General features: G+C 42.3%; 2 protein-coding genes across 7 annotated transcripts; both read left to right on the forward strand.

The window, feature by feature from the left end:
- The first annotated feature begins 85 nt into the window (after window positions 1-85).
- On the forward strand, window positions 86-6,126 carry LOC114842842 (myelin-associated glycoprotein-like). 3 transcript variants are annotated; one of them, XM_055503135.1, is made up of 8 exons: window positions 86-338; window positions 1,559-1,608; window positions 1,764-2,102; window positions 2,214-2,522; window positions 2,639-2,935; window positions 3,076-3,163; window positions 3,495-3,594; window positions 3,693-6,126. In XM_055503135.1, the coding sequence occupies exons 2-8, from the start codon at window positions 1,563-1,565 to the stop codon at window positions 3,876-3,878; spliced, it is 1,365 nt and encodes a 454-aa protein (XP_055359110.1). In that variant the 5' UTR covers window positions 86-338; window positions 1,559-1,562; the 3' UTR covers window positions 3,879-6,126. The 3 variants fall into 3 exon arrangements, with proteins under 3 accessions (XP_055359110.1, XP_055359109.1, XP_055359111.1); XM_055503134.1 differs by lacking the exon at window positions 86-338 and having other exon boundaries at window positions 1,414-1,608; XM_055503136.1 differs by lacking the exon at window positions 86-338 and having other exon boundaries at window positions 1,417-1,608; window positions 3,495-3,619.
- Window positions 6,127-15,953: 9,827 nt separating this feature from the next.
- LOC114843068 (myelin-associated glycoprotein-like) lies at window positions 15,954-24,456 on the forward strand. Of its 4 annotated transcripts, XM_055503142.1 has the most exons (8): window positions 15,954-16,857; window positions 18,085-18,134; window positions 18,816-19,151; window positions 19,263-19,571; window positions 19,685-19,978; window positions 20,141-20,225; window positions 23,925-24,024; window positions 24,123-24,456. In XM_055503142.1, exons 2-8 carry the CDS (start codon window positions 18,089-18,091, stop codon window positions 24,240-24,242), a joined length of 1,290 nt encoding a protein of 429 aa, XP_055359117.1. In that variant the 5' UTR covers window positions 15,954-16,857; window positions 18,085-18,088; the 3' UTR covers window positions 24,243-24,456. The 4 variants fall into 4 exon arrangements, 2 of the variants coding, with proteins under 2 accessions (XP_055359117.1, XP_055359116.1); XM_055503141.1 differs by lacking the exon at window positions 15,954-16,857 and having other exon boundaries at window positions 16,875-18,134; XR_008692812.1 differs by lacking the exons at window positions 15,954-16,857; window positions 18,085-18,134; window positions 18,816-19,151; ... (1 more) ...; window positions 19,685-19,978; window positions 20,141-20,225 and adding an exon at window positions 20,234-20,718.
- Window positions 24,457-24,633: the final 177 nt, after the last annotated feature.

Consider the following 24,633-nt stretch of genomic DNA (forward strand, 5'->3'; position numbering starts at 1 on the left):
GTCAAATCTCTGGACAAAATAAAATTTAAAGAAACACAACATAAACGTTTGCTTGTTTAATCTTCTTAGGAAAATGCTGCTTATGTGGACTCAAACAGGAAGGCACTTCTTTCTGTGAAGTCGCTTGATCTATTTTAAGTTTACTAATTGCACCAATCAACAGAAGCTTTGTGGCTGTGACGCTTCCACCACAAATACAAGTGTCGTGTGTAGACAGCCCTCTGTGACTGTGTGCAGGGGGCGAGTTGTATTTTTACCTTACACCTAGTGTTACTTCACAGCCTCCTTACGCTGCTTTATGGATCACTGTGTGTGCAGTGTTCATTTACAGAAAACAGGTGCGTAGACGTTGCTTTTAAAATGATGGTTGTGTTGTGACGGTTTCATTTTTATATCATCATTAACTACAGACATTGAACAGGCTTGGAATGTGTGTAAATGTATTTTAAGGCACTTCTGGCAATAAGACATTCTGGTGTTTTTAGTATCATTATAATATTATTTTTTTGTTGAGCTACACTTGTATTGCAGATAAATCCAATGAAGACTTTGTATTATGTGACAATAATCCATTGTTTGCAAGTAGGTCTTTCCTAAAAGTAACACACTGCAATTTGATATAAAAAAAGACATCTGGTCTGATCTGCATCTGACACACAGGCATCTAATTAACAGTCAACATTAGAGTCATCAGGTCTTTGGACTGTGTAAAAAAGCAGAGAGCAACAATGTGTGAATTCTAGATCATCTGGTTGTGAAGCGACGGCCCAGTGTTACAGTAGCTGCTGCACCACTGTGTGTCTTGTGCAAGTTCCTTCTTTATATAATGTGAACAAGAACTTCACATTGAAATTACAGTGTATAGACACTGTAAACACAGAGTGAGAAAAGAGAAGGAAAAGGAAAGAAACAGCTCTTTAAATATTTCAAACATACTAATATTTTTATATTTGTTTCTAATACATTTTGATAAAACTCCAAAGAATCATCTACCACATTTGTGCCACTTTTTTTAACCCTCACTTCCTCTTTTATTTCAGTCGTCTATATTTAGATGTTGTCATTGTTACGCTCTTAAAATAAAGTATCTGTATAGACAATTTTAACACTGTATGTTTCTTCACATTTGCCATAACCTTTAGTACAAGTTGATTGCTTTCCTTTTTCCTTCAACTGAAGGCTTTAGATGACGAGGTTATGTGGAGGAAGGCGGGATGACTTTTAGAAACAGAGCAGTGGTGAAGTCATTTTTAGTCTTTAATAATAAAACATGAACTGTCGCTCCTATTTGTTTGTTGGTTAATTCTTCATTTTTAATGTCGGTTCTATTTAAGAGCTCTTCTTTTTTTCTGTTCTCTGCTTAAAGAACGACAGCAACATAAGTCACATCATATTTCACAGCATCAGCCTGTAAACACAACTGTTAAAATGTAAACAGTAATTACTGTAATTCTGTAGGAACTATTTAGTATCATGTCGACCTTAATGAGCTGAATTACAAACCTGTTACAGTGAATGTGTGAAACGTTCCATGTAATTGTTTCTGCTCGTCTTAAAGTGAGATGGCTGCAGCTCTGATCCTCCTTTTCGCTGTCTGTCTCCTGCCAGGTTAGTTGAAATGCGACACCAAACACAGGTGAACTAGACAAATGTTCTGATGCACTGAAATACAAAATAAAATGTTTTGTTGTCTAAAATTTTAGATACATCCTTGTTACTGAACATGAATCAACATTTGTATTTTGATTGTGTTTGTGTTTCAGGTTCTCTGTGTAGAGAGTTTAAGGTCATTCTGCCGCCGCCGATTGAAGTTCTGAACGGATCTTGTGTGACCGTTCCGTGCTCCTTTGACATAGAAGAGACATATGATGAAGAATTAGATCACACATGTGCTGCAGAATGGTTTATTAATAAAAAAATTGTGTTTAATAGTAAAACTGCAACTCCAGAGGAAGGAAAACTCTTAGGAAACTTGACTAACAAAGAATGCACCACAACCTTGAATAGGACACCATTTGATAACTCAACATATGAGTTTAGACTGAAATGTCAGATTCTCATTTATTCATTTACTGAACCAACTGTGACTATTGTAGCCAAAGGTAAGTTTTGGTGTCTGTTTGTTGACACTTTAATCATTTATTGAATATGATTCTGCATTGACTGGACCAGTTTATTGCTGCTTAGTGAGCAGTTGTAATGCGTCCCACCAGCTGATCCTCCACGTCCGACTCTCAGTCCATCTACACTGGAGGTGAGAGCAGGAGCCTCAGTGACTCTGAGCTGCTCGGCTCCAGCTCCCTGTCTGTCTCTACCTCCACATATAACGTGGACCTCTGGCCTCGGGGACAGTCAGGAGACAATGAAGGAGCTGGAGGACAAAACTCAGGTCAAGACGTCTGTACTGAACGTCACCATTTCACGCCTGCATCACAAAAAGGAAATCTCCTGTACGGCCGCCTACAGCAAAGGAAATGGAGACACAGCGTCAGCAGTGTCAACTTTAACAGCTGTGGTTTCATGTAAGTTTATCAGAGGAAGAGTTGATAACGCTTTCACTGTATTTCCCTGTTTGTTTGTATTTGTCAATTTGATTTAACTTAATAATAAAAACAGTATTAATTCCGTTTACCTAAAGTTCCTCCACAGATCCTGGACTCATCTATTTGCACCACAACTCCATCAGAGGTCACCTGCTCCTGTGAGACTGAGGGCAACCCTCTCCCCACGGTTTACTGGTATCTGAATGGAACACGTCTCAGTCACTCTGACACATTTACAATAAGCACAGAGGCTCATGGTGATACAGGCCTGAAGAGCATCATCACTGTATGTCAGTCGGACATGAAGCATCGTTCCATCTTGGTCTGCAACAGCTCCAACTCTCTATCCTCCATAAGCCAACATTTATATAACAACAGCTATGAGGAGCAAGGTTTGTACTTATAAACATTATCTCTTCATTACATTTTATCCCTATTTATTTTATTTCAGTGGTTCAAGCATTATTTTTTTTTTTTGGTTCTTTAATTAAATAAATTAAACTTAATTCTAATCTCCTTTTGTCTGTTCCAGGTCACGTTCAAACGACATTGACAGTCATCACCGTATTAGTTGGTTTATTATTAGTAATATGTGCTTTGCTTGTGATCATTGGCATCAGGTACAGTAAACAACACAGACATCTAAATGTTCTTACTACACCTACACATAGACAGTAATAGTTCACTGATACTGCTTTGATGCTAAATGTTACTGATGCTGCTTTGTAAACTAGTTCTTGTCATGCTTTAATCAGGCAGGAGGTCATAGACAGCTTTACAGAGCAGACGTTATTCCACAAGGGGGCGTTTCTGTCTCTACATCAGCCTAAACCTGCAGCACTCGGTCACACGCTGTGTTACACTGACCTTCTATGTGGTTGCATTGTATGAAAAAATAAAGATGAAGTAAATCTGACACATTAAGGCTGAATGTTCCTGTTCATTTCCCAGGACGAAGGCTGCTCACTGCTCCTCACCTAAGAGGCAGAGCACCGGAGGCACCAGCTCAGCAGCTCTCAGCCACTTTGAGTCAAGCACAGAAGCAAATGAGGTGTTCTGACTCGTAGCCAGAGCAGGTTTTAACAAATATAATGTAATAAATATGAATATCAGAGTGTGATTTTAGTGATGTTTCCTCTTTATTTCTAGCTAAACAACACAGAAGAGGAGGCAGTTAATACGAACCTCATCCAGATCAGACAAGCAGACGTTCTCCTTCATACAAGTGGTGGAGCCAGTAGAGGATTAGAGAAGAATGAAGACAGGACTGCTATGATTTACTCGACTTTGATGGTGAAGAGCGAACGCAAAAAGCAGCAGCAGCAGCAGCAGTGAGGCGACTCTACAGACCTGCGTCTGACCAGTAGCTCATACGCACTGGGAACGGATGCAGAAACTGAACCATGAACGGTGGAAAACAAAGTAGAATGTGAATATTCTCAATTTGAAGCCATTAGTACAGCATGTAAAAAAGAAACACGATACAAACATTTGCCACACTCTGGACTTGTGTTGATCTTTCTGGTTCCTGTTTTATTTTTGTGCTCTTCCGGTTACTGCCGCTCCGTTTCTCTGCCAGATTGTCACGTGTTATCACCACTTTCCAGCATTACTCCTAGATCAAACCTGTTTATCTGGCTACCGTACCTGTATCTCTGGACCTGTGATTGAAGCCTTTAATCGTACCTACCTGCCTTAAGTGCTGTGCATGTGGGTCCGCCATATTAAGACGCCTGACATATTGTAATAAATTTGATCATTGCTTGTGGGAGAAATACAGAGAGTAGAGAGAGCTGGACAGATAACACGGCCCAGCGCCAGGACTTTACGAGTAGCCGAGAAAAACATCTACACGTCCTTATTTGGACATGTGGAGAGATTTTAGGAGGTGGTTAAAAGCAGGCCTTCACAGGCTGGGGTTTTCAGAGCGCTTCGCAGAGGGTCCGCTGGTAGCACACAGCCGACCTTTTCCGACCTCTCAGTTCTCTCTGCAGAGGAACAGCAGGTGAATTGGGTCTCTGCTTCTCTTGCTATTACTCTTTTGTAATCATTCTCTGACTGTATTCATTTTCATATACAATGAATCTGTATGCTATTGATTTAAACCTTAAAGTTGAGTCCGTGTGAAATCTCTGCCGTGGTTGAAGCAACCAGAATACGCAACAGATTTCGGCATCACTCCAGCAGGCAGGAAAGAGCCGGGTCTGGAGCCGACAGGTGCCCGACTGCAACCAGCCCAAGACTCGTCACTGGTGGCCACAGGTGAGGTGCGCTTAAGCTCTTACATGACGATTCTCTGTGTTGGTGGCAGTGTGGGCTGATGTTGGTTATATTAGAAAACTCTAAAGTCTGATTCGGCTGTTTCTAGAGAATTATCTGTGTGGCAATAGGCGAAGAGAGGCAGTGGAGAATTTGCTTGTACAATTTGCTGTATATAAATATATAACTAACCAACTGCTTTATTTGTGTGCTGTGCTTTTATTGTGGGGAAAAAATGACATGGCCTATTGACCTCTAAACGTTGACTTAAATGTTAACTTAAGGCAGACGCGGCTTGGACACTCTAATATTAGGGGTTTGAAGTCTGTATTTGGTTAAAGTACATATAAAGGCTGGTGCAGAAGGAGTGTGTGTGTGTGTGAGGGAGAGAGGAAAAAAGAGCAGACTGCGGGTGAGTGAGTGAGTGTGTGTGCGTGACTAGAGAGTGGAGACAGATCCCTGCTCCTCTTACGTGAGTGAATGTGACGGCAGACTGCAGTGAAACGTTAGTCTTGTTACTATTATTATTACTATTATTGTTACTGACAGCAGCTAAACTTCAAAAAAAAATCTTTTAGTGTGTTTGTTTGACATATATACATCATATCAGGTAGTAGTGACCTGACATATATCCCGTACTTTATAAATACTCATACATACTTCGTAGATACCATATATAGGAACCATGGCTACACATACTGTAAAGACACATCTCCAGTTGCGATACTGGGGAAAAAATATCCCCTTCTTGTAGCGGAGATCCAGAAACATTCAAAAAGTGTAATAAGCGAACGCGTAAGGCCACGTCACCCTGGCCATCCGTTGGAACATTCGACCGAGATCAGTGTGCAGAGATGGGAGTGTTAATAAAAAATTATAAGATAAAAGATAAATCTGCCAAGTGTGTGCAAAAGCAAGAGCGAGAGACTGCAATGCTAAAACTATTTACTGACCAGGCCAAGATGTTGGGGGAGAAAACAGTGGAGCATGTGAAAAAGCAGCTTGAACTAAAGAAAAAAGAGATGAAGAAGGGAGGGAAACCTTCCTTACGCTGCACAGATGCCTGTTCAGGAAATAAGACTGTTGCTTAGATTTGGCAGATCAGGTAAAAGCATCTACCCGGTTGAGGAGTTAAAAAAGGTCAGGGAGAGAGAGATAGAGCTAGATGATCTAGAGGAGCTGCCTGCAACATATGCAAAAGCAGCGCAGCTTGCAGGGAAAGACACTCGCCGCATTAGTGGATTGCATGATAAAGTAATGCAGGATATTAAACAATCAGAGTGGGCAGAGGACGGCAGCGAGGCCGAAGAGGAATGGGATGGAGAGAGTGGGGAAAGCGAGGGGGTCCAGAGGTCACTGGCAGATGTGAAATATTCTAAGCTGCCAGATCTGAGCATGGTGACGACCCCCCGCTACATGAAGGAGGGGGCCAAGCAGCCAGGGATGAAGAAACGAGTGAGTGTGGCTGCAGCGTTTGCTCCCGGGAATGAGGTGGAGGAAGAGCATGGAAAGATGAATGGAATCATCACACTCAGCTCCAAGGGTCAGCCAGTACCGCCACAAGTGGTGGAGGAAGCATCAGAATACCCCCTGCTGGTCAAAGGTGCAAATCTGCAGTATGTGCCCTGGCAACCAGGGATCTGGAGGGGCTGGTACAGAGACTGCCCTGTTTGCATGATGGTGCAGGGAAGTGGAAAGCAGCTTTCGAAGAAGAGACCATGGCCACCATCCTGGCGATGGGTGACCTCAAAGCCCTCCTGGGAAAGGTTCTGGGAAAACAGGAAACGGAAGAAACGCTGAGAGCAGCACAGATGAACGCTTATGCTGGAACACAGGCACACGATGGAGAGCTATTCAACAGACATCGCAACGTGCTGTGGACAGGCGGGGTCCCCCTGCTGGCTACTAGGGATGAGGGGAATCCTGGAGGGGGGTGTCAGTTGCAATTAACATCAGTTTCAAGACCTGATGAAGAGCCTTTGGTGCCGGTACAGGTAGCTGGTAAACCTATTTACATGATGGCTGATTCCGGAGCTGCTTACACTTGTGTTAGCAACGCTGATGCTGACCACCTCCCAAGATCTGGACAGTATGTACGGATCGTTGGATTCTCAGGGACAAAGCAGTTGATTCCCTACAGTTCCAGGGAAGAACAGTGGAACTGCCAGTATTAATATCAGATCAGACACCTGTGAACTTACTCGGACGAGGCGCTTCGTGCACGCCGGATGGAGTGATTGTGGACACTGCACACTGATGACTGTGAGAAAAGATGAAGAAATGGTGTATTGGCTCGGAAACATAGATGAGACATTAATGAACTCTGCTGAAATATGGATGGACTTTATCAGACCCAACATGCCAAACTTCCCGGCCTGCGTGTCCTCCTCACTGGACACTCCAGTATTTCAAAACAGAATCTGAGTTGGGGGTAGTGTCAGGTTCCGGCTCTGTTTTTAGTTTTATCTTGAAGGCACCTTGTTGTTCTGTCTCATCATCATGTTTTGGGTTCCAGTTTCCGCTTCCTGTTTTAGTTTGATAGTTTCCGGTTTACCAGTCCATCACACTCACGCTAACCTTACTTCCGGTTTTCAGTTCACGCACCTGTTGTTCATTCATCATCACTTCCCGGACATTTAAGCACCACCTGTCACCGTCATCATTTGCCAGATCGTCGTTCGTGTTTCTTGTTCCTCGTGTTTTGTTCTGGTTTTGCCTTGTGTATCCTGCCTGACCCTGGACTAACTACTGACTGTGAGTTTTGCTTTATCCCTGCCTGTACTTCCGCTGAGCCTACTTGTGTACCGAACCCTGCCTGGACATTGTATCAGAGATTGCCTGCTCCCTTGTTTTCCGCTTATTGAACTCTTCCGTGTATGACCTGGACTGCCCGACCCTGCCTTGAGAAATAAACCTGCGTTTAATATTCATCTTGCCTCGGTGCTGTGCATGTGGGTCCTTTATCTGCCGTTCCGTGACAGGTAGTGGGTGCAACCAGCTGCTGAAACCAAGCAAATCTGTTAAGTAAACAATCGGAGCAAAATAAACAAGAAGCAGGGATGTAGCTTAGGCTAACACATTCATAACTAAACAACTTTTGTACTGTGGTTTACCTTGGAGATTAATACTAATACCAATAATACAGTAGTGTTAAGGTGTGTCTTGTACTCATACAAACATATACATATCATATACATACACATGTGCATTGTTATACATATCCCATACTACTTAATAAAAGTCATGACATACAACACCACAAATTCCCTATTCACACATTATTGATATTGGTAGTGATAAGTATCAATAATACTTACAGTTGGATTTGGGAAGTGTCCCACTACAAGGTTAGTAAGGCTGTAGCTTAACATTATTCACCCAAAGGGTGAGGCAGACGTTGGTGCAATGCCACTTGTGGAAGCCAGGGTGATGTGAGGGGCTCCGCCACTACGCCCATCCAGCAAGCAGAGGAAGGAATCCCAGCAGCCAGGGAGCCCACACACCTTCAGTTCCAGGAGGGCAGGTGTTGCGACCCAAACCGCCCACACAGAGCCCCCCAGGCAGAGCTGCAGCAGCCACAGAGACAGCACCCGAGGCCAGAGCGGGCCACCGGGGGTCAACGCTGTCCGCCCCATGAGAACCAGGGGCAAACACTCCCCCCGGCGGGAGGGTGGGCCTGAAGGAGTGGAGCCCGAGGACCCACGGTCCATAGGGAGCCCGCCAGAAGATGCCCCCGCGCCCAGAGTGGGACCTGCCCCCAGTCCACCACCCCCACATGAGCGGAGCGGGGCCGACCCCATCGGCCCGACCTCATCCCCTGGCGCCACAGCGGCCTGCGGCACAAGGCCAGCAACTGGTGGGGGTCAGCAGAAAAGAGACCACCCAGGCAGACGATCATGGTACCCCGGGCGGAAAACCGGACCCCCCACATTCCAACTGCACCACACGCATACAAACTCACACAAAGACAGACGCACACATCCACCCGAACGTACAACACACATAATTCTAGATCCATCTGATTGTAAGTGTTACAGTAGCTGCTGCACCACTGTGTGTCTTCTGCAAGTTCCTTCTTTATATAATGTGAACACGAACTTCACTTTGAAATTACAGTATATAAACACTGTGAACACAAAAAAATGTGAGAATAGAGAAAAAAAAGGAAAGAGCTTTTTAAATATTTTTGTATTTGTTCCTAATACATTTTGATAAGACTCCAAAGAACCATCTACCACATTTGTGCCACAATTTATTTTAACCCTCACTTCCTCTTCCTTCACCTCCTCACTTCTATTTCAGTCGTTTACATTTAGATGTTGTCATCATAGTTGTCAGGCTGCTTAATATGACGGACCCACATGCACAGCTTCAGAGACCAGGAGGTAAGTATCAGTCGGTTTAATGTTCAAGGCAAGTTCCAAAATCACACAACAGGCAGAGGTCGATACACGGGAGGCAGTCAGTGTAGGTACAAAGGGATAAGGTAAGGCGGGATAAGGCGGTCAGACAGGCTGAGGTCAAAAGGTTACTGACGGCAGCAGTACAGGTAGGACAAGGCAGGCGGATAAAGAAGGACAGGGGACGGTCGTATACACAGGCTGACTTCATGAATAACAAGTGCAGGAAGAGGAGAAACACTTGCAACAATCTGGCAAGGGAGCGAGTGCCAGAGCCTATGTACCATAGTTGATTGCTAAAAGAAATCAGCTGCCAGGTCATGTGACCACAGTGAGGCAGAGGACCGGAACGGTCCACAAAATAAAACAGGAAACACATAAAAGCCCCAGGAGCCGTAACAATAGTTAGGCTCTTAAAGTAAAGTATGTGTCTAAACCGTTTTACCACTGTATGTTTCTTCACATTTGCCATAACCATCAGTACAAGTTGATTGCTTTCCTTTTTTACATGAATGAGCTGAAATAATCCACATAAAATAATTTTAAATAGATCACTATAAAAAATGACTTTTCACCATTACATTCTGTAGCACAACATTGATCAATGAGCCACAAAGACTTGGTTCTGGTTACAGTATCTGACAGTATAACTGTCACTCCTCTCTCTGTAATGACTGAGAAGGTGGAAGGCGGACAATTATCTTCTGGGAAGATAATTAAACATAATAAACTCAACTGAAGGCTTGACAAGGAAGGCATCTGACATAAGACACCTGGTCTGATCTGCATCTGAAACACAGGCATCTAAATAACAGTCAACATTAGAGTCATCAGGTCTTTGGACTGTGAATAAAAGCAGAGAGCAACAATGTGTGAATTCTAGATCATCTGGTTGTAAAGCGACGGCCCAGTGTCACAGTAGCTGCTGCATCACTGTGTGTCTTGTGCAAGTTCCTTTTTTAAAAACGTGAACAAGAACTTCACATTGAAATTACAGTATATAAACACTGTAAACACAAAAAAATGTGAGAACAGAGAAAGAAAAGGAAAGAAACAGCTCTTTTAATATTTTAAACATAGTAATATTTGTATATTTGTTCCTAATACATTTTGATGAACTCCAAAAAATCAAATACCACTTTTGTGCCACAATTTATTTTAACCCTCACTTCCTCTTTTATTTCAGGTGTCTACATTTACAATAAAGTATGTGTCTAAACAATTTTAACAATGTGTGTTTCTTCACATTTGCCATAACCATCAGTACAAGTTGACTGCTTTCCTTTTTTACATGAATGAGCTGAAATAATCCACATAAAATAATTTTAAATAGATCACTATAAAAAATGACTTTTCACCATTACATTCTGTAGCACAACATTGATCAATGAGCCACAAAGACTTGGTTTTGGTTACAGTATCTGACAGTATAACTGTCACTCCTCTCTCTGCAATGACTGAGAAGGTGGAAGGCGGACAATTATCTTCTGGGAAGATAATTAAACATAATAAACTCAACTGAAGGCTTGACAAGGACAGCATCTGACATAAGACACCTGGTCTGATCTGCATCTGACACACAGGCATCTAAATAACAGTCAACATTAGAGTCATCAGGTCTTTGGACTGTGCAAAAAAAGCAGAGAGCAACAGTGTGTGAATTCTAGATCATTTGGTTGTAAAGCGACGGCCCAGTGTTACAGTAGCTGCTGCACCACTCTGTGTCTTGTGCAAGTTCCTTTTTTAAAAACGTGAACAAGAACTTCACATTAAAATTACAGTATATAAACACTGTGAACACAAAAAATGTGAGAACAGAGAAAGAAAAGGAAAGAAACAGCTCTTTTAATATTTTAATCATAGTAATATTTTTATATCTGTTCCTAATACATTTTGATGAACCCCAAAGAATCAAATACCACTTTTGTGCCACAATTTATTTTAACCCCCACTTCCTCTTTTATTTTAGGTGTCTATATTTACAATAAAGTATGTGTCTAAACAATTTTAACAATGTGTGTTTCTTCACATTTGCCATAACCTTCAGTACAAGTTGAATGTGTTTCTTTTTTTAAATGGATGAGCTGAAATATACCACATTAAGATCACTCAATAAAAATAAATTACTTTACACTGTGATGAAAACTATTTTAATATGTAATTCCCACACTGTTTTAAATTTGTGATGGTTTTGGCTTATTATGATACAGAGAGGAAACAAATGAGTACCAAAAGGGGTTGAGCAGCTCCATAGATGCTGGGGGGCATCACAGTCTATGGGGTGCCAAATGTAAACGGAGCACCTATAACTAGTTTTCTCACATTTAACTAAATGGCACAACATGTTTTCTCACATTTAATTAAATGTGCAAATGTCTAAATGTAAATGTTAAATATAAATGTAAATGTTAAATCTAAATGTTAAATGTTAAATCTAAATGTTAAATGTTAAATCTAAATGTTAAATCTAAATGTAAATGTTAAATGTTAAATGTAAATGTTAAATGTTAAATGTTAAATGTAAATGTTAAATGATCGAACTGAATATTTAAGTAGACTCCACCCCCTATTATCCTAGATCAGTGACGCGGACTCAAACCCCTTAAACAGTACGCATAGCTCCGCCCCCATATGACTCTGGATCGGTGCACGAAAATACTGGAGAGAAGCCTGAAGTCGAAGCCATCATGGCCGCCAGCTCCGACTCCCTCCCGTTGGGGGAGATTGAATGGGCTGTAACGGCAGGTGTGCGGGCTGAGGCTCCGCTTCAAACTGCTGTTCTGTCGTAAACACCATTAATGAGGAGTTAAGTAGGTTTAAATAGAATATTTCTGTGGCGCCGGTGGAGAATTAGTTGGCTAACTATACTAGCTAGCCGAAGTTACGTCCAGGCTAAAAACAAAAGTTTCCAGATCAGATGTGGGCGGGGTTTGCGCGCACTGTTTGAGGTGATTGAGTTCGCGTCTCTGATCTGAGACCAGCGCTGTTTGAGGGTAGGGATGAAGGCTACTTGCACATTCATGAATATTCAGTTTACACTTTCATTTAACATTTACATTTAACATTTACATTTAACATTTAACATTTACACTTAACATTTAACATTTTAACATTTACATTTAACATTTACATTTACATTTACATTTAACATTTACATTTAGACTTTTGCACATTTAACTAAATGTGAGAAAACATGTTGTGTCATTTAGTTAAATGTGAGAAAACTAGTTATAGGTGCTCCTTTTACATTTGGCACCCCATAGACTGTAGTACAACATTGATCAATGAGCCACAAAGACTTGGTTCTGGTTACAATATCTACTATAATTGTCACTCCTCTGTCTGTAATGACTAAGATGGTGAAGGTGAAAGCAGACAAATATCTGGGAAGATAATTAAACATAATAAACTCAACTGAAGGCTTTAGCTGACGAGGTTATGTGGAGGAAGGTGGGATGACTTTTAGAAACAGCAGTGGTGAAGTTATTTTTAGTCTTGAATAATAAAACATGAGCTGTCACTCCTATTTGTTTGTTGGTTACTTCTTCATTTTTAACGTCGTTTTTTTTTGGGAACGCTCTTCTTTTTACTGTACGTCTGTTCTCTGCTTAAAGACCGACAGCAACGTAAGTCACATCATATTTCACAGCATCAACCTGTAAACACAACTGTTAGAATGTAAACAGTAATTACTGTAATTCTGTAGGAACTATTTAGTATCATGTCGACCTTAATGAGCTGAATTACAAACATGTTACAGTGAATGTGTGAAACGTTCCATGTAATTGTTTCTGCTCGTCTTAAAGTGAGATGGCTGCAGCTCTGATCCTCCTTTTCGCTGTCTGTCTCCTGCCAGGTTAGTTGCAATGCTCCTTTAATTTACTCATTGACTAAAGAAACACTGTTAACCAGAACTCACAGTATCTGTAATACATGCGACACCAAACACAGGTGAACTACACACATGTTCTGATGCACTGAAATACAAAATAAAATGTTCATCTAAAGTTTCAGACATTTCCTTGTTACTGAACATGAATCAAAATTTGTATTTTGATTGTGTTTGTGTTTCAGGTTCTCTGTGTAGAGAGTTTAAGGTCACTTTGCCGCAGACGATTGAAGTTCTAAACGGATCTTGTGTGACCATTCCGTGCTCCTTTGACATAAAAGAGACATATGATGAAAAATTAGATCACACATGTACGGCACAATGGTTAAAAAAAACAAACCTAAGTTTAATAGAAAAACTGCAGCTCCAGAAAAAGGAAAACTCTTAGGAAACTTGACTAACAAAGACTGCACCACAACCTTGAATAAGACACCATTTGATGACGCAACATATAAGTTTAGACTGGAATGTCAGATTCTCAAGAATACATTTACTGAACCAACTCTGACTATTGTAGCCAAAGGTAAGTTTTGGTGTCTGTTTGTTGACACTTAAATCATTTATTGAATATGATTCTGCATTGACTGGACCAGTTTATTGCTGCTTAGTGAGCAGTTGTAATGCGTCCCACCAGCTGATCCTCCACGTCCGACTCTCAGTCCATCTACACTGGAGGTGAGAGCAGGAGCCTCAGTGACTCTGAGCTGCTCGGCTCCAGCTCCCTGTCTGTCTCTACCTCCACATATAACGTGGACCTCTGGCCTCGGGGACAGTCAGGAGACAATGAAGGAGCTGGAGGACAAAACTCAGGTCAAGACGTCTGTACTGAACGTCACCATTTCACGCCTGCATCACAAAAAGGAAATCTCCTGTACGGCCGCCTACAGCAAAGGAAATGGAGACACAGCGTCAGCAGTGTCAACTTTAACAGCTGTGGTTTCATGTAAGTTTATTAGAGGAAGAGATGATAACGCTTTCACTGTATTTCCCTGTTTGTTTGTATTTGTCAACTTGATTTAACTTAATAATAACAGTAGTAATTTCGTTTACTTAAAGTTCCTCCACAGATCCTGGACTCATCTGGTTGCACCACAACTCCATCAGAGGTCACCTGCTCCTGTGAGACTGAGGGCAACCCTCTCCCCACGGTTTACTGGTATCTGAATGGAACACGTCTCAGTCACTCTGACACATTTAACATAAGCACAGAGGCTCATGGTGATACAATCCTGAAGAGCATCATCACTTTAAGTCAGTCGGACATGACGCATCGTTCCATCTTGGTCTGCAACAGCTCCAACTCTCTATCCTCCATAAGCCAAGAAATAAATAACAACAGCCACAAACAGAAAGGTTTGTACTTATAAACATTATCGCTTTCATTAAATGTTCTGTCAAATAAAAAAAAATACATTTAAACTTTAGTTATTTAGTTCAGTGGTTCAAGCAATATTTATTTTATTTGGTTCTTTAACTAAATAAATTTAACTAAATTCAAATCTTCTTTTGTCTGTTCCAGGTCACGTTCAAATGACATTGACAGTCATCATATTAGTTGGTTTATTATTAGTAATACTGTGATAGCTGTTCAAAGTGACTAGGGTTTTTACTGCAGTACCGACGCGTCGCCACGGTGCAGCAGGTGCGTCGCTGACTGAAGATTTTTAATCCTGCAGCCGGCTGTAAAAAATCAGGACGCTAGTCTCGTTTTAACCACCAGGTGGCGCAGCGTTGATTAAAAGCCTCCAAAGAACTACAGCGTAACTGATGTCCGACTGTTCATTTCTACCTGTAACACATTTATTAGACGAGACCTATTTTACTGTTATCTGTTCTGTGCTCAAATGTGGGAAGTATGAAGCGCAACATCAAATAAATATTGTCGCATTCAAATTGAAACATTATCCATGACTAGTCATTCTGCGGTGACATTCCTATATCCTCTGTTAGTGGTGAAAATGAATGATGATGATTTTTTTCTTCCGTACTTTGTTTTCATTCTCCGCTTTTTCGTGTCTTTAAATACCAAAGGTCTCATACATACAGTACCACATAATTACGTGATTATGGGTCGCGGTATATGGGTTAATATAATTTAAATGCGCATGGCCAAGTAAAGACGTAGAGCGCAGTCCATCTGCGACTACAACCACTTATTTAGGTTTTAAAGGTTCCACAACTTGTTAATGAATGGTTTCCAATGGTCATAGATTTTACGTAAATAACTGTAATAATCATAGGAATTTCTTTTACAGCAGTTGTCGATCGTAATTTTGACAGGACGCCAGAAATCAGCAGATCTACAGCGACGCATTACAGCAACATGTTTGTTCCTATGTGTTTACTCTGTGTCTGCAGAACTGCAGTTTGACTTGTTTTGACTGCGCGTGTCATTGTAACTGAGTGGCTGAGATCAATCTTAATCAGCCGTGTACGTTTCAACATTTTCTGCTGAATGTTCCTGTTCATTTCCCAGGACGAAGGCTGCTCACTGCTCCTCACCTAAGAGGCAGAGCACCGGAGGCACCAGCTCAGCTGCTCTCAGCCACTTTGAGTCAAGCACAGAAGCAAATGAGGTGTTCTGACTCGTAGCCAGAGCAGGTTTTTACAATATAATGTAATAAATATGAATATCAGAGTGTGATTTTAGTGATGTTTCCTCTTTAATTCTAGCTAAACATCACAGAAGAGGAGGCAGTTTATATGAACATCATCCAGATCAGACAAGCAGACGTTCTCCTTCCTACAAGTGGTGGAGACGGGGCTGTGATTTACTCCACTGTGATGCTGTGAGGCGACTCTACAGACCTGCGTCTGACCAGCAGCTCACACGCACTGGGAACGGATGCAGAAACTGAACCATGAACGGTGGAAAACAAAGTAGAAAGTGAATATTCTCAATTTAAAGCCATGAGTACTGTGATCCTTCATCTTTAATTACTTTGAGGTGAGGTAGACTTTCCTTGCTGAAAGTACAACTTCTAATTGTTTTCTTGTCAAATCTCTGGACAAAATAAAATGTAAACCATAAACACAATACAAATATTTGTCTTCTCTAATCATCTTAGGTGTCACACTCTGGACTTTTGTTGATTTTTCTGGTTCTTTTACCTGTTTTATTTTTGTGCTCTTCCAATTACTGTCGCTCCAGGTCTAACCTGAGCTTCACATACGGTCACATGACTCACGCAGCTGCAATCAATTGACAATCTATGTTGTATTTAGTCTCCAGCACTCACCTCATTCCTCTGCCAGATTGTAGTGTGTTATCGCCACTTTACAGCATTAGATCAAACCTGTCACCGAACCTCGAACCGAACCTTGCCTGAGCTCTGATTCACCTGAACCCTGTCTGTACCGTCGCCTGATCTGACCACCTGTTTATCTGACTACCGTACCTGTATCTCTGGACCTGTGATTGAAGCCTGAAATCGTACCGACCTGTCACTGTCAGGGCCGTGCATGTGGGTCCGCCATATTAAGCCGCCTGATATTAGGAAAATGCTGCTTATGTGGACTCAAACAGGAAGGCACTTCTTTCTGTGAAGTCGCTTCATCTATTTTAAGTTTAATAATTGCACCAATCAACAGAAGCTTTGTGGCTGTGACGCTTCCACCACAAATACAAGTGTCGTGTGTAGACAGCCCTCTGTGACTGTGTGCAGGGGGCGAGTTGTATTTTTACCTTACACCTAGTTTTACTTCACAGCCTCCTTACGCTGCTTTATGGATCACTGTTTGTGCAGTGTTCATTTACAGAAAACAGGTGCGTAGACGTTGCTTTTAAAATGATGGTTGTGTTGTGACGGTTTCATTTTTATATCATCATTAACTACAGACATTGAACAGGCTTGGAATGTGTGTAAATGTATTTTAAGGCACTTCTGGCAATAAGACATTCTGGTGTTTTTAGTATCATTATAATATTATTTTGTGTTGAGCTACACTTGTATTGCAGATAAATCCAATGCAGACTTTGTGTTATGTGACAATAATCCATTGTTTGCAAGTAGGTCTTTCCTAAAAGTAACACACTGCAATTTGATATAAAAAAAGACATCTGGTCTGATCTGCATCTGACACACAGGCATCTAAATAACAGTCAACATTAGAGTCATCAGGTCTTTGGACTGTGTAAAAAAGCAGAGAGCAACAGTGTGTGAATTCTAGATCATCTGGTTGTGAAGCGACGGCCCAGTGTTACAGTAGCTGCTGCATCACTGTGTGTCTTGTGCAAGTTCCTTCTTTATATAATGTGAACAAGAACTTCACATTGAAATTACAGTGTATAAACACTGTAAACACAGAGTGAGAAAAGAGAAGGATAAGGAGAGAAACAGCTCTTTAAATATTTTAAACATACTAATATTTTTATATTTGTTTCTAATACATTTTGATAAAACTCCAAAGAATCATCTACCACATTTGTGCCACAATTTATTTTAACCCTCACTTCCTCCTTTATTTCAGTCGTCTACGTTTAGATGGTTTCATCACAGTTACGCTCTTAAAATAACGTATCTGTCTAAACAATTTTAACACTGTATGTTTCTTCACATTTGCCATAACCATTAGTACAAGTTGATTGCTTTCCTTTTTCCTTCAACTGAAGGCTTTAGATGACGAGGTTATGTGGAGGAAGGCGGGATGACTTTTAGAAACAGAGCAGTGGTGAAGTCATTTTTAGTCTTGAATAATAAAACATGAGCTGTCGCTCCTATTTGTTTGTTGGTTACTTCTTCATTTTTAACGTCGGTTCTATTTAAGAGCTCTCTTCTTTTTTTCTGTTCTCTGCTTAAAGAACGACAGCAACATAAGTCACATCATATTTCACAGCATTAACTTGTAAACACAACTGTTAAAATGTAAACAGTAATTACTGTAATACTGTAGGGACTATTTAGTATCATGTCGACCTTAATGAGCTGAATTACAAACCTGTTACAGTGAATGTGTGAAACGTTCCATGTAATTGTTTCTGCTCGTCTTAAAGTGAGATGGCTGCAGCTCTGATCCTCCTTTTCGCTGTCTGTCTCCTGCCAGGTTAGTTGCAATGCTCCTTTAATTCACTCATTGACTAAAGAAACACTGTTTACCAGCACTCACAGTATGTGTAATACATGCGACGCCAAACACAGGTGAACTACACACATGTTCTGCTATTGACCTCAAAGCTCAGAGACATCCTGAAATTCTCCCTTAGACTCTAATGATAATTTTCGGCAGACGTCTGGGGAGACATATTTTGAAATTGCGACTGTGGCTTTTCTTCTCAAACATAAAATTAACTCCACGTGTTCAGGGAAGCCTTGGAATTCATAAAGTGAAAATATTTTTGTAACAACTATTATGGTTTTGCTGGAATAAGCCTATTTATCAAGCGTGAAAGTTTGCTTCACATAGCAGAGTGAGCCTGATCTTCCCGCCTTTCGTCTCCATGGCAACGGCGCAGCTGCAGATTTGACTGACAGGTCAAACTCCTGATGCTCAGTATGCACAGCAGTTCCATGCTTATTACTGATTACTCAACTACACTATTAGACTGTGTAGTAATTAAGCACACACTTAAATCCTTTTAACATAAAAGCACCAAGCCTAATAATTAGCTTTAATAGCAATATTTCTGCTTTTTTTGCACTGAAATACGAATTAAAATGTTCATCTAAAGTTTCAGAAATTTCCTTGTTACTAGACATGAATTCACCATTTGTGTTTGTGTTTCAGGTTCTCTGTGTAGAGAGTTTAAGGTCATTCTGCCGCAGACGATTGAAGTTCTGAACGGATCTTGTGTGACCGTTCCGTGCTCCTTTGACATAAAAGAGAAATATGATGAAGAATTAGATCACACATGTACGGCAAAATGGTTAAAAAAAACAACTAATTTAAATAGAAAAACTGCAGCTCCAGAAAAAGGAAAACTCTTAGGAAACCTGACTAACAAAAACTGCACCACAACCTTGAATAGGACACCATCTGATAACGCAACATATGAGTTTAGACTGGAATGTCTGAGTCTCAATTATTCATTTACTAAACAAACTGTGACTATTGTAGCCAAAGGTAAGTTTTGGTGTCTGTTTGTTGACACTTTAATCATTTATTGAATATGATTCTGCATTGACTGGACCAGTTTATTGCTGCTTAGTGAGCAGTTGTAATGCGTCCCACCAGCTGATCCTCCACGTCCGACTCTCAGTCCATCTACACTGGAGGTGAGAGCAGGAGCCTCAGTGACTCTGAGCTGCTCGGCTCCAGCTCCCTGTCTGTCTCTACCTCCACATATAACGTGGACCTCTGGCCTCGGGGACAGTCAGGAGACAATGAAGGAGCTGGAGGACAAAACTCAGGTCAAGACGTCTGTACTGAACGTCACCATTTCACGCCTGCATCACAAAAAGGAAATCTCCTGTACGGCCGCCTACAGCAAAGGAAATGGAGACACAGCGTCAGCAGTGTCAACTTTAACAGCCGTGGTTTCATGTAAGTTTATCAGAGGAAGAGTTGATAACGCTTTCACTGTATTTCCCTGTTTGTTTGTATTTGTCAACTTGATTTAACTTAATAATAACAGTAGTAATTCCGTTTACTTAAAGTTCCTCCACAGATCCTGCACTCATCTATTTGCACCACAACTCCATCAGAGGTCACCTGCTCCTGTGAGACTGAGGGCAACCCTCTCCCCACGGTTTACTGGTATCTGGATGGAACACGTCTCAGTCACTCTGACACATTTACAATAAGCACAGAGGCTCATGGTGATACAGGCCTGAAGAGCATCATCACTGTATGTGAGTCGGACATGAAGCATCGTTCCATCTTGGTCTGCAACAGCTCCAACTCTCTGGCCTCCATAAGCCGACGTTTATATAACAGCCATGAGCATCAAGGTTTGTACTTGTAAATATTATCGCTTTCATTAAATGTTCTGTCAAAATAAAAATTACATTTAGTCTTTAGTTATATGCTTTAGTGGTTCAAGCATTATTTTTTTTTTGGTTCTTTAATTAAATAAATTAAACTAAATTCTAATCTCCTTTTGTCTGTTCCAGGTCACGTTCAAACGACGTTGACAGTCATCGTATTAGTTGGTTTATTATTAGTAATATGTGCTTTGCTTGTGATCATTGGCATCAGGTACAGTAAACAACACAGACATCTAAATGTTCTTACTACACCTACACATAGACAGTAATAGTTCACTGATACTGCTTTGATGCTAAATGTTACTGATGCTGCTTTGTAAACTAGTTCTTGTCATGCTTTAATCAGGCAGGAGGTCATAGACAGCTTTACAGAGCAGACGTTATTCCACAAGGGGGCGTTTCTGTCTCTACATCTGTCACGATCTGGGTTTTTGTTTCTCGTTTTATTTCTTGTTTCTGGTATTATTCTGAAGGACTGTTGAAAAAGGATGTTTTCACTTGTCCTGTTTTGGTTCCATGTTTTACTTTGTAGTACTTCCGGTTTCTGTTTTCATCTGGTTAGTTCCCGTATCGCGTCCCGGTCTCATTACACACACCTGCCTGTTATTAGTAATCACCGCCAGCATTTAACCACCACCAGTCACATCAGTCACGGTCAGATCATTTGTGAGAACACCGTCGTGCCGCGTGTCCTCAGCAGCCTAGTAGGTTTCTGCCTTGCTTTGTACTTACCTGCGTTACCCGCTCTTCGTCGGGACCTCCGTCAGAGTTCTTGATTCCCGGTGCCTGACCGTGCGATTACTTTTGCTTTTTGTTTTGATGTTTACTAGTAATGGGTAGATGAGGCGTCATAAAGCGTTTCGACAAATTGCAAAACTGTATTGATACTGTGCCGATACTGTGTCACTGAATACTGACACCTGCTGGACCTTAAAAATCCCTACAGGCAACTTGGTTGACAGACTCATCTGACACTGATTTGATGACTTAATATATACAATAATATAATTTAATTCATTGTTTTTTATATAGTATTATTTCATATCTTCATTCAAATTTAAAATTGATATTTTTAGATACAGTTGACAAAAAGTGGACATGTATCATAACGTCAAAATCTAAGTGAACATATTGTGAATGAAGATGCCTTTTTTTTTTTTAAACAAATCTGGTCTGCCTGCCCACTACAATGAGGAAATCTTGCCAAAGGTTATCTAGAAACAACAAACTGTCATTTTAGTACAAGATTTCCTAACAAGAAACAAATAATGCTGACTAACATGCCTGAAGTGGGTGTAGACAGCTGCTGTTCTGCCTGTAGTCTACTGACGCTCTCATTGCACTTGGACACACTGAGGTTTTGTTAAAATAGGAAAGTTCTGTGAAACAAATGCGACATTTAACCTGCATAAAATATGATTGGTAAACTAAGGGTCACTTTGAAATTAATATGAATTCAGATAGATCAAGTTAAAACATTTTAAAATTAATTATTTTATTATTACACTTTCACATTATTATAAAATTAAATCAAAAAAGACACCTTATTTTCCGATATGAAATGAATTTTAGATGAATATGACGATGAACCGCAAACGCCCATGGATTCCTTTTGGCAGATGCATCCCAACACATGCGCTGCCTTATAAACACAGTTTGGCGCGTCAGACAGTGACCGATACAGGAACTGTATCGGTCACGCGCTTTCCCAACGTGATACGCGCACGACAGTGTTTTGCTCTATGAGCTCGATGCATGCGCCGACGCATTGGTGTTGCCGGACCCATCACTAATGTTTACCAATCTTTCTATTAAACGAATTACCAGACTGAGTTTGTTCTCTGGCTGTGCTTTTGGGTCCTGCATCACGATCACGTTCCGCCGGTTGACAGTACGATCTGATCAGACTTGGACCCAGCCGGCTTCCAGATACATCCCAGGTTCGGTTTTCGTTTCGTGTTATTTTTGTTTCTGGAGCGGGAGTTTGGTTGTGAACCATGGAGTTCACGTGCGCCTCCGCAAGTATTTCGAGATTCTTGCAGAGGATTACCGGAGGCCGCCCGGTCTGGAAGAGCAGCGGAGCTCCGTGGAGATAATGGTGTACGCCTTGGAGGATGAGGACAGCGTGCTTGAACGCCCCGGTGTCTGCTGCCTCTATGAGCGGATTAGCGCGCGACTCCAGGAGATAGAGCACGCGCTCCGCACCACATCTGCCCTCACGCCACCTTCTCGGATTACGTCAGCCCTGGTAGCGTTCCCGATGTCCCCGGATTCAGCCGACTCTTCTGCTCCTCTATCCGCACCAGATCAACCCGCGGTCCCAGTTTCTGTTGGCTCCAGCAAGGACGCTATCCCAGTTTCTGTTCCCCTTTCCCAGCCTCGTCTGACTGTTGCTGCTGCACCAGCCTGCCCAGCTCAAACCCTAACCCACTGGGAGGAATTCCTGCACCGGTACGGTTTCACGCCTCATGCCCACGCTCTATCCACAGAACTGCAACCAGCAACCACATCAGTCCCTGCGTCTCAGTCAGGCCAGTCATGTTGCGCTCAGGCTCCAGTGAGGAGGCCGCGAGCAACGCTGCCGGCTCCAGTGAGGAGGCCTGGGGTTTCGTGTTTCTTTGCACACAGGAGCTGTCCCGGGAGGCGCCGGAGGTTCCTGCGGAGACATGTCCGCATCGGCTCCTGGTGGTCCTATCCAGACCACGTCCGCATCGGCTCCTGGTGGCCCGTCTCCACTCTGGTCCTCGTCGCCGGTTCTGGCTCCAGCGTCACGTGTCGTCCAGTCTGGTGGCCTCGCCCTCGGCACCTCGTGGCGCTGCCTCCTTCGGTGCCGTCCGCCTCGGCTCCGCCGTCGTCACGGCCACTCGCCTGGGGAACGTCCCCTCCTGCGGCAGCGATGGCATGGTCTCTGCCGCCGTCGTCCCCCTCAACCCTGGGATCCCCGGAGCATCTCCGTGGGGAGGAGGCCGGACTTGGCTCCGCCCTCCCAGACTCCGCCAGCCGTCGTGGAAGCCCCGCCTGCCACTGCTGGGTTGGGACGATCCCCTGCTACCACCCTCCATGAGAGGGGGTTTCCGTGTCTCGTGGAGTTCCCCTGAGACTGTTCTATGTCTGGACTAATGATGGACCCTTGTTTTGACCCTCCTCCGGTCCTCCCTCCACCCACCCTGCTTGTGTGCCTTGGCAGGGAGGGATTCGGTCCCTCCTCCTGAGACCGCCCTCCGCCCGCCCTGGTTGGGGGGAGCCTCCGTGGGCACCGTGGTAGACGCCCTGGGGGGAGGGGTACTGTCACGATCTGGGTTTTTGTTTCTCGTTTTATTTCTTGTTTCTGGTATTATTCTGAAGGACTTTGTTTTCACTTGTCATGTTTTGGTTTCCTGTTTTATTTTGTAGTACTTCCAGTTTCTGTTTTCATCTGGTTAGTTCCCGTATCACGTCCCGGTCTCATTACACACACCTGCCTGTTATTAGTAATCACCGCCAGCATTTAACCACCACCAGTCACATCACTCATGGTCAGATCATTTGTGAGAACACTGTCGTGCCACGTGTCCTCAGCAGCCTAGTAGGTTTCTGCCTTGCTTTGTACTTACCTGCGTTTACCTGCTCCTCGTCGGGACCTCTGTCAGAGTTCTTGATTCCCGGTGCCTGACCGTGCGATTATTTTTGCTTTTTGTTTTGATGTTTTCCAATCATTCTATTAAACGAAGTACCAGACTGAGTTTGTTCTCCGGCTGTGCATTTGGGTCCTGCATCACGATCAAGTTCCGCCGGCTCGTGACAACATCAGCCTAAACCACTCGGTCACACGCTGTGTTACACTGACCTTCTATGTGGTTGCATTGTGTGAAAAAATAGAGATGAAGTAAATCTGACACATTAATGCTGAATGTCCTTGTTCATTTCCCAGGACGAAGGCTGCTCACTGCTCCTCACCTAAGAGGCAGAGCACCGGAGGCACCAGCTCAGCTGCTCTCAGCCACTTTGAGTCAAGCACAGAAGCAAATGAGGTGTTCTGACTCGTAGCCAGAGCAGCTTTTTACAATATAATGTAATAAATATGAATATCAGAGTGTGATTTTTAGTGATGTTTCCTCTTTAATTCTAGCTAAACAACACAGAAGAGGAGGCAGTTTATACGAACATCATCCAGATCAGACAAGCAGACGTTCTCCTTCCTAAAAGTGGTGGAGACGGGGCTGTGATTTACTCCACTGTGATGCTGTGAGGCGACTCTACAGACCTGCGTCTGACCAGCAGCTCATACGCACTGGGAACGGATGCAGAAACTGAACCATGAACGGTGGAAAACAAAGTAGAATGTGAATATTCTTAATTTAAAGCCATGAGTACTGTGATCCTTCATCTGTAATTACTGCTAGATCTGCTGTGTCTGGGAAATAAATAAATAAATAATAAATAAATCCGTGCTGAAAGTACAACTTCTAATTGTTTTCTTGTCAAATCTCTGGACAAAAAAAATGTAAAAAAGAAACAATATAAACATTTGTCTTCTCTAATCATCTTAGGTGTCACACTCTGGACTTGTGTTGATTTTCCTGGTTCTTTTACCTGTTTTATTTTTGTGCTCTTCCAATTACTGTCGCTCCAGGTCTAAC

The sequence above is a fragment of the Betta splendens genome, chromosome 16, assembly GCF_900634795.4.
Source record: "Betta splendens chromosome 16, fBetSpl5.4, whole genome shotgun sequence".
Taxonomy (NCBI): domain Eukaryota; kingdom Metazoa; phylum Chordata; class Actinopteri; order Anabantiformes; family Osphronemidae; genus Betta; species Betta splendens.

Coding starts and splice junctions, on each gene's coding strand:
- LOC114842842 (XM_055503135.1), top strand. CDS start 1,563: ATGGCTGCAGCTCTGATCCTCCTTTTCGCTGTCTGTCTCCTGCCAG. Junction 1,609..1,763: donor CGCTGTCTGTCTCCTGCCAG/GTTAGTTGAAAT, acceptor TTTGTGTTTCAG/GTTCTCTGTGTAGAGAGTTT. Junction 2,523..2,638: donor TTTAACAGCTGTGGTTTCAT/GTAAGTTTATCA, acceptor GTTTACCTAAAG/TTCCTCCACAGATCCTGGAC.
- LOC114843068 (XM_055503142.1), top strand. CDS start 18,089: ATGGCTGCAGCTCTGATCCTCCTTTTCGCTGTCTGTCTCCTGCCAG. Junction 19,152..19,262: donor TGTGACTATTGTAGCCAAAG/GTAAGTTTTGGT, acceptor GCGTCCCACCAG/CTGATCCTCCACGTCCGACT. Junction 19,572..19,684: donor TTTAACAGCCGTGGTTTCAT/GTAAGTTTATCA, acceptor GTTTACTTAAAG/TTCCTCCACAGATCCTGCAC.